General features: G+C 37.2%; 1 protein-coding gene across 2 annotated transcripts in view; it reads right to left on the bottom strand.

The window, feature by feature from the left end:
* Window positions 1–2,235: 2,235 nt before the first annotated feature.
* The window catches only part of WDR36 (WD repeat domain 36), a 33,723-nt gene continuing 19,640 nt past the window's right edge, over window positions 2,236–16,318 (bottom strand). For both annotated transcript variants that reach the window (XM_051782601.1, XM_051782602.1), the window contains exons 17-23: window positions 12,567–12,674; window positions 11,505–11,602; window positions 9,834–9,976; window positions 9,372–9,488; window positions 9,060–9,141; window positions 6,955–7,142; window positions 2,236–5,582 (exon numbers count right to left, since the gene is read on the bottom strand). In XM_051782601.1, the coding sequence (XP_051638561.1) occupies window positions 5,433–5,582; window positions 6,955–7,142; window positions 9,060–9,141; window positions 9,372–9,488; window positions 9,834–9,976; window positions 11,505–11,602; window positions 12,567–12,674 (886 nt within the window). In that variant the 3' untranslated portion in view covers window positions 2,236–5,432. The remainder of the gene's footprint in view (window positions 5,583–6,954; window positions 7,143–9,059; window positions 9,142–9,371; window positions 9,489–9,833; window positions 9,977–11,504; window positions 11,603–12,566; window positions 12,675–16,318) is intronic.

The following is a 16,318-nucleotide window of genomic DNA, read 5'->3' as shown; positions in this document are numbered from 1 at the left end:
CTTATCAGACATTCACTTGAAATACTTTCAACTCACTTGGCAGTCTAATTCTTCTACGTGTCATTGCAAATCTCTGCAATGCCATTAGTATTACGCAACATTCTGCATCTGATTTATTAAGTTTCTTTGCTATGGGATATTAAACAAAATAATTATGCATTAGGCATAATTAGAACATGACCAAATTAATTTCTATAATGCCAGTTATACTGGGGAACTGCAAAAGTAATTCACTCCTCTGTGCTGTAGACCCAATATGACAAGTCAGCTCACAATATAAAAGGTTCATGGCACATAGAATGCAATGAACAAGCATCATAATTTTCAAAATCTTAACTGAAAGCATACCTGTTGACTTTAAGAGTAGCAATTCTCGTATTATTGACTATGATAAAGTAATTACAGACTGCTGTACTTGTACTGAATTTTATCATTAAATTCATGGCTCTTCCTCTGTCCACATAACCAGCCATTTCATCCCAGAAGGCAACTTAACTTGGTCAAGCATGATTTGCCCTCATGACTCTCTGCAGGTTGTTGTTCATCATCTTGCCATTTGTGTACTGGAGATGGATTCCAAAAGCACATGCAGTACATGCTCCCTGATTGTTTTGGACACTGAGACAAGTTTTATGAATGTAGAGTTTCCCGGATGTTCCAGTTCACCTTTTTTAAAAGTGTACACTACAGCCTCAATCCAGTTGTCAGGGACCTCCTGTGTTACAACTGTGTTACAGCTGATGGGCAAAAACAGTATTTATGCAAAAGTCCATGTGTGGAGTCCCACGGTTATAAGGTGATTGTGCTCTTAAGTCTTTTTAACGCATTTCTTCCCTGTTACTGGCAACTCCTTTCCTTCTGTGGTGTTCACAGAAAACGGAAGCAGTCTTTGCCTGTGAAGCCTCAAGCAAAAAAAAAAGGTATGAAGTATTTCTGCTTTTTCCATATGCACCAGTGGGTTGTCATCCTCCTCCACCCACACAAAGGGAGCTGAAGGGATTTCTGTACAGATGGTGCTGTTTTCTCTAGCACCATGAATAAACCATCTCAATGATGTAAGCACTGTCGAAATAGCTTACATGTATCTTGATTTTGTTGAAACTGAAATCTTCAAAGAGAACCTTTGCCCCACAGGACAGGAAGGGACAGGTTGCATTACAACAATCTGGTGACTTTTCAGTTCCAGCCATGCCAAAGAGGTGGAACATTTCCAAAGCAGCAGGAATATCAGAAAAGAGTGTAAGAAAAGAGTGTCATAACCACTTTTTTTCAGTGAGCTATATTTACAAAAATCCTTCTGAGACGTGAATCTGACTAACCGTTAAGAAAAATTTAGGGTGCTAACAGGAGGGATGAATTGCTAAACTCATGTATTATTCTGAGGTCTAACTTGACAGGACTGCTGGGTACAGGAGCTACCAAGAGCAGCAGCTACGCTCAGAAGCCACAAGAGCCAAGACCACGGTGAAAATGAAGCACAGGGACACAGGCAGGCACAGGCAAGTAACAGACTTGAGACAAAGCTGGAAGGTGTGCTGTGACACACAGAGATATAGCAGAATCCTAACAGCAAGCTGCTAGTCAGAGCTTGCTTAAGATGGGCTTGGTATTGTGTAAGAACTATAAAATCTTCGGTAGTTATCCTGTTCAGAAGAAAACTTAGAGTTAATGACTATATCCCTTAATCCACCTAATGATTTTCCCACGTCCTATTGCATATGCTACTACAAGAGCACCAGATTAAATGAGTTATTATGTGTAATGCAAAGCCCCACCTATCAAATTGAATTGTCATGTGTCTTATCACTTGTAATCAACAACTTTTGACTAACATCATAAGCTATTGTCCTTGATGTCTCAAGGGAAGGAATAATACAGGAAGTAGCAGGTGAAATACCCACCTTCATCCACTAGTAGGTGGAATTTATTTTTTATTTCTGAAAAAGTTATTTATTAATGGCAAAAAGTTCTTCATCATTTTGATGTGTGGTAAAAAGGACAAAATAAAAGGCCAAGAAAAAGAAGCAATCAGAGCGACTGATGTAAGACTACAGCTCTACAGCTCTAAGAATAGCCAAACATCTCTGAAATAGCAGTGATCACTAGGAATGTTGAGAAAAAGACAAAAGAATAAAGGAGGTGGGACAACACTCACTTCTAAGCACTGTTTTCTGAAGGAAACAACTGAAGTGTTCCAAGTAGACTTAAAACACATCTAGGTATGATATAAGAAACTGAATTAAACACATTTAATGAGATCATCCAGACTGCAAATACTATGTCAACTCTGCTATGCATACATTGTTCACAAAAATTACCTTCATTTTTCTGCTTTCAGAAGAATGGCCTGTCTGGCAGAGTATGTCTTTTTTCTTATGATTACATCAAGTACACCATGAAAAAAGAAACTAAAAAAGCCTCCCTCTTCTACAATTCATACAAATTTTGTGGACAAATCTTGTACAAACAGATTTAAACAACTGTGCCCATAAAGTGTTCGTGTATGCCACTGAAAAAACACACATGCACTGAGTAACACAAAGTATCTCCTTCATGAATAGAAACTCTTTCATCATTGCTCTGTGGTGGAGAGGTTGTAAATCATGAAGACTAGAGCACAACTGATATTTCTAACTTTCAAGAAGTAGGAGGGGTATGTAACATTAAAAGACAGCAGGTCTGGAGTATATAAACAGAAACACATTACTTCTGTTAATTAAATTGTAGGTCCCATTACTACAGGATGTAGTGAAGGATAAATGGGTTCTAAAAGAGATTAGATGAACTCAGAGAGAACAAACAGGTCCATCACAGAACATAAAGTACAACTGTTGGGCTACAGCTGGGTCACTAAGTATCTAAATAGCTATTTGATGAAAAGTGGTGGTATGTGCTTGAGAAAGACTTTATATATGACCAGGTTGCTAAACCCTTTGCATCTATTCCTTGCTGCAGCTGGAGACAGGGTACAAGGCTTGACAGACCCTTACTCTGATCCAAGAGGAACGTTCTTTATCCACTGTTCCTTCTTCCACTGGGGCAGGTCTGCAACCAATGACTTACTTTTAATATTCTGTCTTGGCTCAAAAAATGACTCTTTAAGATCTAGATTAGTTACAATAATGCCTGTAAGTTCAGAGGTTTATTACATATTACAGTGAAATTTGAGGGACTTTGGACTGCTTCAGATGCATCCAAGAAACTGGAAGCAATGGCTTCTTGAGGACCACCAGCAACTAATAATTGTATGGTATAAAGGATTTTCTTAAATCTCCATAGTAAACTTCATAAAAAAACCTCAGGTGTACATTATTCCCACTTACTCCACATTCTCAGTCCTAACTGGCTATAATGCCAGACTGGAAACTTCTATAGTATTTTGCCATTCCCTTCAAGCCTTTACGTGAGGCAAAGTTATGGATAAAGAACACCCAGGACAACACAGAGAAGCTGATGAGTGAAATGGCTAAGCCACTACCCATGATATTTGAGAAGTTGTGGCAGTCTGCTGAAGCTCCCACTGACTGCAGAGAGGGAAACATAACTTCTTGAAGAGTCCAGTGGAGGGCCATGAAGATGATTAAAGGGATGAAATGCCTCTCCTATGAGGAAAGGTTGAAAGAATTGGGATTGTTCCACCTGAAGAAGAGGAAGCTCCACGGTGACCTTAAAAGCAGGCTTCCAGTAGCTAAAAGGGGCTACAACAGTAGTAGTAGTGATAAGAACCGGGGGATGGCTTTAGACTTAACAACAGTAGGGTCAGATTGGGTATTAGCAAGAAATTCTTCCCAGCGAGGGTGGTGAGACAGTGGAACAGGTTACCCAGGGAACTTGTGGACAACCCACTCCCCGAAGTGTCCAAGGCCAGTCTGGATGTGGCCCTGAGCAACCTGGTCTAGATGAAGGTGTCCCTGCCCATGGCAGATGATCTTTAAGGTCCCTTCCAACCCAAACTGTTCTATGATTCTCTGATTACTCTGTGTTTGCAGATAATTTGTTCCAGTATAGATAAATGAGTTCTATAATGTGATGGCACTGAAAAAAAGAAAAATTACACATACAGCATGACAAAACCATACCCTTGTCTCAGTCTTGTGCCAAACGCAATGAATCCATCTTTGAAGTTTACCCATTGAAATTGCATATATTTGTGTCAGTTATTCTGTTAGACTATGTATGTAGCTGAAGCATGTGAAATATACCAAGGCCTCATTCAGGAGATTCTTCTGCTGTGAGGAAGTACTCTCAAAATGCAAAGTTGATAATTTCACTCATGAGTTCCCAAACAACGCCCAAATCTTATTGTTTGAAACCTAAATATTAATTTGTAAAAACCACATCTGATTCAATTAAAATTCCCCAAAACTCAGAGCTTTTATTCTGGTAATCTCTTCTCCTTAAGAAAGGAAACATAATTTTCAGAAGAAATTGAGCATCCAAAAAACCTGATTATAAAAAATGAGTGAAAGTTTTTGTTTGTTTGTTTAGTTTGGTGTTTCTTTTTTTTAAACTTCAAGTATTTGTAGTACAGTTGGAAATATCTGCATTCAGAAACACATGTCTGCAGCTACAGAACACAGCTTGCCAAAGTCAGAAAAAGACTGATTTTTACAAACTTCATAGGAAAAGCACTCTAATCGCAGAGGAGCACAATTTTTAGATTAAATTGCTTTAAACTAATGTTAATAAAATGTTAATAATTCAGACATTTTGTTTTATTTTTGCAAAAACAATAACTTTATTAAACACAACATAGATTTTGGTCTCCTGCACAGAAATTACATTCCCATCTCTTTTTTTTTTCTCCCAAGTAATTTTTTCATTCTGATCTACAGTTTTGGCCATGAAAGCCTAAGGTAACTAGCTACATTATCTATAGCCACAGAATCATAGAATCATTGAATGGCCTGAGCTGGAAGGGACCTTAAATATCATCTAGTTCCAAACCCCCTCCCATGAGTAGAGACACCATCCACTAGACCAGGTTGCTCAGAGTTCTGTCCAACCTGGCCTTGAATTCAACTGTCTGTTCACTGACAGCAAGAACCAATAGAACATGAATAGCTGCACATACTAATTTTTGCTCCAACTCAACAAAAATATGCAGTTTTGCATGTTCTAAAATACTCTGCCATACCCAGATGTATAAAATACAGCATCAGAAGAAGCACTGGAACAGCCTCCCCAGGGAAGAGATAAAGCCACCATCCCTGGAAGTACCCAAAAAAAGAGTAAATGTGGCACTTAGTGATATAGCTTAGTGGACATGGGAGGTATTCAGTCAAAGGTTGGACTCGATCTTGGAGCTCTTTTCCAACCTTAATGATTCTATGTTTCTAAGACCCAGTATGACTTTTGGAATCTGGTATTTTTGGTAATGAATTGTATTATTATTCCGAGGGAGATTTTATGCAGACAAAACCATTAGTATTTTACAGCAGAGCACTTTTCATATATGTTAAAACACACAGACTCTGATTGAAGAGAGTCTGCAAATGAATCCAAGTGTCCTCGAGTTGCACTGACAATTTGGATAATTCTTCCAATAGGTTTGGTTCTGACGAGAGAATCTTCAGATGTAACTGAAAATGAAAACAAGGAGTTAGTGAAACAAATACAGATAGTAAAACAATTCAATTTCAATACTTTGCCTTCGGGAAATACTTTGCCTTCCAAGTAAGGAATTCTTTTACCTTGAATTAATTCCCTCTATTCCATGTTGCCTCCTTTTTGCTAGTTTTACCCAAACCATTTTACTCCCACATATGTACTAAATGAGACAAGGCAGCAAAATGTCTTCAATATGCTACTGCTTTACTAGATCTTCTTCTACCTAAGCTGCTGAATCTATCCTAATCACACACTCTTCTAGAGCATAACTTTCTCCTCCTTCTGATTTGCATCACAAATTCCTCTTTAGGCTAGAAAAGCTAGACAGATGCCCTGAGGTCAATCAGGATTATTATTTTAGTTATCCGTGTTGCATACAGCAGAAAGAATGATGCCAGCACACTCTATACCAATACAGACGGATGATATCTTTTCATGTAATAAACTGTAACCTTGTTAAAGCAGAAGGAAAAAAAACCTTTCGATCTTGTAGCAGTTATTACCATTTAATGAATGGAATAGTTGTTTTCCAGGCTACAATTTAAATCTGGGAGTATTGCTATTCAGCTTTAGCCTGAAAGAGAGTAGGTTCAGTTTGGATATTAGGAAGAAATTCTTTACTGTGAGAGTGGAGAGGCACTGGAACAGGTTGCCCAGAGAAGCCATAAATGTCCCAGTATTACAAGGTGCCTGAATGTTTATAACAATGTTTCACCAGTAAACTGTAATTAATTGCTTTCACATGGTTTCATAAATCAGAGTATCTTAAGCACTTGTATATCAGAATGGTTTCAATCTTCTGCAGAATGACTTTCTCTCTAAGATTAACTTATACTGTGCTTCATCCAAATAACTTTCTGACTTATACAAGACCTGGGAGTTATTTCACTAGCTCTGTGATGCTTAACAGGTAACAGAGGAAAGGAAGCCCACTGACATGGAAAGTAAGTCAGGCTTGCAATGTATAGTGGTAAGTCCAACAAAATCTCTAATTTACTTTCCCAACCACTGTGCATTAAATTCTTTGCCTACTTAAGACATAGCATGTATCAGCTTAACAATTAACAACCATTTTTGTTACAAAAAAATAAAACCAATTCTAAATAAAAAATACTAGAATAAAACCTGGCTGCCAGGGTCCTATTCAGAATACCTGGGTTTTTTTGCAAATTTTTCTTGACTGTGATCAGATGAGTTGTCAAATCATCCAATACATTCAGTTAGACATTTTAAAACCATTCCCAAACAAAATCATTTAAGATACTCTTTCAAGCAGACAAGTTATATCCTTTTACTGCACAACCATAATTTTAAACAGGACTAATTTTTTAAGAAAATTATTACCTTTAAAAATAATGCAAGGTATGCCTGAGCAAGTTCAAAGTTGTACTTCTTGTTCAGCATCATCCCAATCATTCTCAAAAAGCTCAGCATCACCTCCATTGAGCCACCACCTTCAGGGGCCAAACCTCGTAGTTCTATCTCAGTATTAGATGGTCCCAACCTTTTCAGTAGGTCAAGTGGAACTTCATCTGTGTTAAAACATTGAATGAGATGTTATCAGGAACATCTGCAGACAAGTACCTTACAAACCCTTCGTAAGACAGGTTTATTCCAAAATTCTTAAGCAGTGACTATGAATTTCAAGTTTCTACTCTTTCCTTACTACTTTGTTTACACCAAAATGCCTTCCTGCCTTTAATTTACTGTCCCATCACATACTAGAGAAGTACATTTCTAATAAGACACATGTACTTTATTTGTCAGTTCATCTTGAAAAATACAAGTAACACCTTTATATTTGTTTCATTTCCCCCCCAACCCGTTTTCTGTCCTTTAAGCTGAACAAAATTTCTTATTAACCACATAGCACTGTCATTTTATATCTCTTGGCAAAAAGAATGTATACACTTGAGATTTCAAGCTACTAAAACAGTGAATATGCTCTGAAAGAGATAAGGTACTATTTTTACTAGGCATCTTTACTGTTATTGACATTAAGCAAAAACTGGGGATCATCTGGTGCATCTAATGTAATTATAGCTTTTGTCAAGTGAATTCCTCCTGCTTTCTCTGGGACCTGGGGGGTGGTGGAAAAATATTTCTCATGGTAGAAATACATGCAATTTAAAACTCTTTCCTCCTCTTCATAAGTGTTCCTCCTCAGGATTTCTACAATCCTACCTGATTACCTATGAGAATCCCACCCACTTGCTTTAAAAATGAGGAAGCAAAAACATGTTTGGTTGCAAATGCAACTGATGGTTGAAACACTTTTAAAAATGTAATTTAAGAAGTTACTAAGAAGACCAAATTCCCATATCATTCCCAAAGACTCTCATATCTTGGTAATTAATGGTATTAGACACTGGCTAAGATTCTTTAGGTGGTATAAATCTGTATTTGATTCCTATGAAAATCATTAGCTAGTTTTAAATGTAATTATGATATGAACAGTACTAAACAGATACATTAAATAACTTCTGTGCTATTAAAAAAACTAAGCACAGAACATGTTATGAAATTGGTACACATACAATATGGGAAAGAGTGCACTTGCTCCCTGGTACAGCCAGCCTCTAGATGCTTGGTAGGGTTCTTAAATATTCACCTGAAGCAGTTTAATAGAATACTATCAATTAGAAATACTAAAAACACAGCATAAAAACACGCCTCATTTGTGACAAAGTTCTGCACACAAAATGTTTCAAGTGCAGTTGAGTAAGCTAGCAACTCAAAAGAGTTCAAGAAGGGGTAATAGAATTCCCAACAGAACTGCTTTGTAGACAAACTGCCAGTGAATCTCCATTTACATTTCCAAGGTAGCTATGTTAGCAATCATTTTCAAAACAACTAAGTTTCAACGATTCTGTAGGAGCACAAGTTAAGCTGGTACATGCCAAAGGCAATTTAAGTGATTAAATTTCAAAATAGGTTTCAAAGAAATCCAACACCTTATTTTTATATCATTTCTTCTTAAGCTTTAAATTATAAAACAATTAATTAAAGGTGTAAGTTTGCTGAATGCCTAGAGAAGTAGCCCTTTGGAGAACTTCCTAGGGACATTATGTTTTTCATGTTTCAGTAAATCACCAGACTATCTCTTACCAAATCAATCCCTTCCTTCCCCTACAAATAATACACAGCACTTTTCTGGGCAAGACCACCACAGTCTCCAAAAAGGCTAATGATCTCAGGAGCACTACCTTCTCTTCCTAGAATGGTTTTAGCCAGCATTTCTTTGTAAGGATTCCACGCTGCAGGCAAGCTGGAGTACCAATGGATCTTGACCTAGATTGGCTATCTATGCATTAATCAGGTCATTCTCTTTGCTGCTGTACTATGCATATTTTTGCCTCCCATATGTTACAATTCTGACTTTAGAAAGCACATGTATGTCAAAACATAAGCAGTATCAACATTTTTAGTGAAGTATTTTATTAACTTACATTCATTAGTGCTCAGGGCTTCTTCAAGATGAACGCAGAAATCAGATTTCTGTGCCAGTACTCCAAGGTTTACTACCTTTGACTAGACCACAAAAGTATTAAAAGAGTGTACATAAATATGAAAATATATTTTTACAACTTAGATTATTTCCCTACTGACAGAATAAAAGACTTTGGCAAATATGCATTAATGGAATGAGTTAAAACTGGCACTTTAAAGTCAGTAGGAATTTCACTCAGCACTAAAAAGCATTTAAGATTTCTTTGAAAATATACTAGATAAAAAAAAGTTAAAATTTTTGTTGGTTTTACCTGTGTATCTTTTTCTTCCTCTGGTGGAATGTATCGGGGTATAAGACCAGGAACTGTTGGTATGAAGAAAGGTGCTGCCTTCGGAACTTTTGGTGGCTCTCTTGGTTTATTTTTTTTCTGTTAATTAGATATTTGAATTAAAATAATCATCATCATAGTAAGAATACATGGGAATTTTTTTTTTCAAGAGTTCTGTTTTTAAAATACTATGAAAACTCTAAACACTAATTGAAAAGTAATACATAGGTAAAAGTTTTGCTAGTAAATGCGAAGATACTATTTAGAAGACAAACAACTCCTCTCCCAAATCCCAGGAATTCTGAAAAGCACTTTATGGCTTTCTACAGCAAAATCTTGAAAATACCTGAAAAGAGGGATCGAATTTCATGAATCAGTAATGCATCTCATAGAACAAGGGGAAATATGTCTGGCTGTTTGCTATTTTTTCCACAGTTTCAGTACCTTGATAACATCAAGGTTGAGGAGGTTCTTCCATCTTGATTCCGGTAAGGAGGAAAGGGTCACCAGCTGCTCTTCCAACTGCTCAGGTGTGACATATTCCATCATTTCATCACACGGCTCTTCTTCTCCTGACATATCCTCATCTTTCAGGAACAGATATCGTTTATGAATATACAGACTCCATTTTTTTTTTTAATCAAACCCAGTATTATTATGTATCTTGCAATTTTTGAATAACAAATGCTTAACAGTTATGGACATAAGTGCTAGCATAACTCAGAGCTGAAAAGCTACAGAATCTTGTTAACCTTATGAAATATAATGTTTAGATTTAAAAAATTTATAGCTAAAATGCAGAATTGGATAAACAAAATTTTAAAGACTGATAAGATTTGTCCACTTTGGCTGAAATTATATCAAAACAATTTATAGAATTCTAAAAGAACAATGAATTACTGTTAAAATTTTATTAACCTTTTTAAATATATCCACAGAAATTTTAGTTCTACAAACTTTACAAAGCTGTAAAATCTTTGCATTTAAATATGTACCATATTCATAACCTCATCACAATCTCTTCACAGGTATGACTGAAGTGGCACATAAAAATGAAGAAAATCTCAACATTAAAGCACAACATCCCACAGCAAAATTTCTGTCCTAAGATTTTCTCTGGTCTTCCTTTGTGGTCTTGACCAAACATCTCTACTCTCCCTTTTTTTTTTTTTGCAAAATGCTACATGGCTAAAACAATGAATCTAATAGAAAAGCCTACAACAACAAAGACCTGTAAAAACCATTAAGAGCTCTGAGCATCTAAACAGGAACTTGACATTTGCTGAAAACAGGAAGTAGATTGAAGCTTTCAGCCAGAATCAGGTTAAAAACATTCAGAATTTTTGGATGAAATCCTGTCTCCCTAATTTAAGTATCTCAAATAAGTATGTGCTTAATAAAGCAGTCATCGTCAAGCATGTTCCTCGCTCTTTTAGCGGCCCATGGCTAGGTGTTTCTCCTCCAGAGAGAGAAATGCAAGCACTGCAAAACTTGGGCAGACAAGATCGCCACCTAGAGGACCTCAGAAGCACAATCATTTCGATTAAATGCAGCTAAAATGCCATTTAGGCCTTTCTTTCACTAGGAATCTAGACAGGCAGGGTCAGCTGAACCCAATTCTCTTGCCAACAAGACAACACATAGCAGTGAATATACTGTGGCACACAAGGAGAGAAACAAGTTGCGAGGGAAGTGGAATAAAGAACAAGTTGCGAGGGAAGTGGAATAAAGAACAATCTCCCTCCCACTGCTAGACAGTAATGTTAATTTCAAACTGGCCCCACAAACGTCAAAACATAAGGTATTTACACAAGTCTGGGATTAAAGAAAGCCAGTAAATAGCACAATGTTTCTGCCACCTAAAAAAAAAAATCTTCTCAAAGATGTTGAAATCATCACAATGTAATTCCACGCGTCTGAACATAGAAACATGACTAGATTTTAGTAAATAGTATTAGCATATGAGTAAGCATGCCAAAAACAGTGGAAGCATTAGGAACAGCTCAGAGAAGGCATGGTAAGACACAATGAGTTTGTCACTGAGGAAGCAAATCATCTTCTATTTGAAATATAATAGCAAACTCAAAATAAAATAGGCTTTCATCTGAAAATTACCTTGCACAGGGCAGGTGCTAGGGAGTGTCACCAAAGAAGGCTCATAATCTGCAGGAAGGGGCCGTAATGACACAAGTGAATACAGAGAACGGTTTGACCTGAAAAATAAGACAGGTATTTTAAAAACAATCTTCAGGTGAATGGGAACAAGCACTTTAGACATGATTTTTACTGCAGTCTAAAACTATTGCATTATGGCAATTCACCAGGTTCTAGTCAAGATCAGTTTTTCTAATCTACCAGATAAGCAAGAAATGAAACACATCAACAGATATCACCTGAAAATCTGAAACATAAAGGCTGTGCTGAAGTATTATTGCCAAGAACATTTAATAATGATTAAGGAACATGTACACAAGTCATTCTGCTGAATTATTTCTCTGGCAAATTATTTTTTCTGCCAATATAAACCAGGGCTAGGTAAAAATATTTGTCATTATTCACAAGGAAGGTCTAACAGTTGAACACTCCTCAGGCAAAACTACAGTCAACATACGTAACCTGAAAGATCTATCAAATGAAAGGGGAAAAACCCCAAAACACTTAAATGGTGTGTTACTCCAGTACTGACCTAAGCACTCATTTGCTTTAAAACCCTATCAGGAGGAAATTGAACTAAAACACGTTACCTCTGTGCTCATTTATCACTAATAAAGAGAAATAATCACAACTTTCAAATACTGCTCACAAGTCTCAGACAATGCTGTGTAGCAGGACAAGAAAAGCACTTCAAAAAGAAACACTATTTGAATAAAGACATTTCAAAGGGGTTAAAAAAAATAGAGACAAAGAAAAACTTTAGGAATGGCATAACAGGAATTTTTAAGAATAAGAAAGAAATATTCAGAAAAAAAGATAATTTAATTATCAGAATAAATACCTTAACTGCGGAAATGTCAAGATTTATGAATCTCAGCAACACAGAATATCTCCCTTAATTACAATGAGACAAACACTGGAGATGACACTTCACAGAGCAATTCTCTATTTGCAATGAAGGTGATTAAAAGAATTCTTTCCCATCTGAAAATCTGTGTAGAAACACAACTATTATACACTCACCACAAATAAATTCCAAGATCATCCACATGTGCTGAAGCTAGAAAATCTCCTGTAGGTGACATAGTAAGGCTCACAGCTGCAGAGTCCACCAAAAAACAATCTATAAGACTAGGGAGAAGAAACACAACAGAGAAATTCTCAGCAAGACGAACTTGTTTATCTATGCATATTTGAATTACAGTTGAATGCAAACAGAACACTGGAAGTATGCACACAAATCAGGGTATTAGATGTATTCAAATATATTACATAAACTTAGCAAGTGAACAGCACTGTGCATCAAACCACTCATCTCTATAAAATTCTCTAAAATTGGCACCTCCTTAGACATCCACATTCTGTGGAAAATGTGATGAACCATCTGTCCACATTTAACTCCTTATGGCTAATGCTAACCTTCTTAGTGGCCATAAATTTTGAGCTCCCAAACAGCCCCATGTTGCTCTGACCTCATCTTTTAATGCTCTGCATTTAACTGATAATTCCCTTTATCAATACACTTCACATACAGCCGGGTAATACTTGCACCTCATGCTTCCAAAGTAAAGAATGGACTGTACAATGCAAAATTTGACTAACTGCAACAGTTTTGACATTACCATATCTTCAGCCTGATATACTACTCCTTGACCATTCCTTTCACTATTGCAGAAAATTGAAAAAATACCATGCAAAAACAAGGTTAAAATACTCAGTAGTATGTGACTATTCTAACAGAGTGACATTTGAGTTCTGGATGATGCCATAAGTCCTGGACGATGCGTGCCCTGCCAGACTTCCACTCCAGTCCAGGTTCATAGCATGCTTGTCACTTGTTGAGGTATAAATTTTATTTACTTCAAAATATAAGTAAAAGTTGAATTTGACAACTAGTTTACTGAGAGAAACAAAAAGAAAAATGGAGAGCTGGAATACCTTGCTCTTGTTTACGGACCAAAATCAAAAGCAAAGTGAGAACTGATGAGAGCAGCTAGGTATAAAACCTTGTTTTGCTCACTAACCGTAGAAAAAATACAGATGTAACAAAGCAGTTTAAAATGTAAAATCCTCTGGGTACGTATTTTCTTAAATACTATGCACTCCTGTGATGGTTTGACAGACCATGTTAAAAATAAAAGCCTTTTTTCCCCCTGCATTTTTTCCCCCAACATTTCCTTCAGCATGTTGGTAGACACAGGTTTCAAAGAGATCCAGCTACAGCTGCTGCATGGGAGAGAGAGAGAGAGACTGCTGCCCTAGAGACACTGCTGCTCTGAGAGTAGAAAGGATCTTTCCTTTTCCCTTCTGGAATTTTATTGAAGGGAGAAGAGACTGATCCATTGTAAATACTGATTAATTATAGGAGAGATAGTTATGATTGTATATGATGTATTGTAATATTTATTTGTATAGTCATTGTAATATAATTCCCTTTCCCCCCCATTTTGAGTCTTGTGTGGTGTCTGGAAAACCCATCTCACACTGGGTTGATATGGGGGGGGGGGCTTGGACTCGAGAATTGGATTTTGGGGCTCTCAAACCACGACACAATACACTCCTCTTCCTACAGTTAAGGGAAAACCTTGCCTTTACATTCTGGAAGAATAATTTAACCTAAGTACTTTCAAAAGCAGGGTTTGTCATATATCTTCCTAGATTTCAGCTTGATCTGAATTTTTTGCCATCAGAGAGAAGAGACAAAATATGTAATTTTGTTACATAAACAAGAACTATTGTTAGGGTACTTTCAAAAACATTATGAATAGATTATTACTGCAAAGTGTTATGTTATCAAAGAAACGAAGTAACTGATATTAATTAATTAATACTGCAATTTTTTGCAGGCACATTATTTTGGAAGGGAAAGAGTATTAGAAAGATGAAGTCCAAACAGAGTGTTAATTTTCTTCCCATTTATACTGGAAAGACAACACTTAATGTCCATCCTGTCTGTGCAAGTTTCGAGCTGGCTTCCTGCCAAGTCTCCAAAACTTGACAACAAGGCCTGCTTCCCAGAGAGGGAAGAAAAAACGAACCATGGGAAAAAAACTGAAAGAAGTTTGAATGAAACAGGATTCTATTAAAAAAAAATTTACAATTATATATATTCAATTTGAATATATTATCCACAACAGGGAGCTCCCAGGAGGAGGGAAAAAAAGGGAAAAGGGAGGGGGAAACAGGGATAAAAAGAAGCCTAAAAACAAATATCTCCTCAATATACCTGTTAATAGAGAGCTAGTCAATAAATATAAAAACAAATTAAATACTTCCCTGATCGGGACAGCAGAGCTGTGCAAGGCAGCAGCCAACTCCCCCACGCCTCGCGGAGAGACCAGAGATAACGGCAGGTCTGAGCAGCAAGCCCTGGCCTATATAAACAAAGTCTGTCTACAGAGAGACCTGTCCCCTTCAGCCACCGGAAGAGAGAAGAGAACGAGCTCTCTTATCTGCACCTTTTTATATGTTGTGCTACGGAAAGGAATAGCATGGAATACTTCTTAAGTCATTACCCTAGTTTCTTTCCTGGTTACAAGCTGGTCTCCAGGAAGATCTAGAGTGAAACCATCACATTGTCCTATTTTAGACTAGCGTCATTCATTATGTAAGAACAGGTTATTTGTTTGTTGATACTCAACACGCTTTAGGTAGTAAAACTTCTAACAGTATACAAAATTATTGACCATACCACATCAACTAATCAGTGAAACCATTTAGTGATCACCAGAACTGCACGCTGCATAGCACTGCCTTAAATTACGTAAAAAAAATAAATCTATCTGATGTGCTGCTAAAAAAATGCACTGACAGAACTCTAAGTTACTTTTCAGCTTGTTTTTTTCTGGGCTCCTGAACTTCCTGTGTGTACTCATATATTTCTCGGCCAAATTTACTCTGGGAGAAGCCTACTCACAGCAGATCACGAAGGAGAATTTTTGGCAGTTGCAATTAAAAATATAACTGACATAAAGCCTTATTGTGTGCTAAAATGAATATAAGTGAAAACAGGCTTCTATTTACAAAACCATCTGGAGTACTGCATCCAACTCTGGGGCTCCCAGCACAAGACAGATATAAAGTTAGAGCAAGTCCAGGAAAATGACTGGAACACATTTCCTATGAAGAAAGGCTGAGAGAGTTGGTAAGGGTCCACGCTGGGGAACAGAAGGCTCTGGGGAGATGACTTTGTGGTCTTTCAGTATTTACAGGGGGCTTGTAAGAAAGGTTGAGTTAGACTTTTTAACAGAGCCTGTGGTGAAAGGACAAGGGTCAACAGTGTTGAACTGAAAGGGTGTAGGTTTATACTGGATACAAGGCAGAAATTTTTTATGATGAGGGTGGTGAGGCACTGAAACAGGTTGCACAAACAAGTTGCCAAGTGGATGGCCCATTCCTGGAAGTGCTCAAGGCCAGGTTGGAGGGGGTTTTGAGTAACCCGGTCTAGTGAAAGAAGTGTCTGTCCACATCACGGTAGTTGAATTAGATCTTTGAAGCTCGCTTCCCACTCAAAACACTCTATGATCCCATGTTATGTCATCATGGCTAGGCTTCGCGAACGAAGATTTGGGAAGGCTCTATCCACATTTGCTACAGGCACGCTGGTGGCTTATGAGGTCAATATGTGACAGACATATCCGATTGCAAAAGGCACAGCAGAAAGACTCCTTAGATGGTGTATTCTGCAAGACACGGTTCTTTCTGTGTTGCCTTTTTTCCTTGAGAGTGATCCTGCGTGTGTTCTCAAAGGAGACAGCTGCATTATAGATGGCATG

The sequence above is a fragment of the Manacus candei genome, unplaced genomic scaffold, assembly GCF_025592945.1.
Source record: "Manacus candei isolate 608988 ecotype Guabito, Panama unplaced genomic scaffold, ASM2559294v1 h1tg000016l, whole genome shotgun sequence".
NCBI classification, from domain to species: Eukaryota; Metazoa; Chordata; class Aves; order Passeriformes; family Pipridae; genus Manacus; species Manacus candei.
The sequence above is the reverse complement of the archived record's forward strand: the minus strand, read 5'-3'. Positions and strand labels throughout refer to the sequence as shown.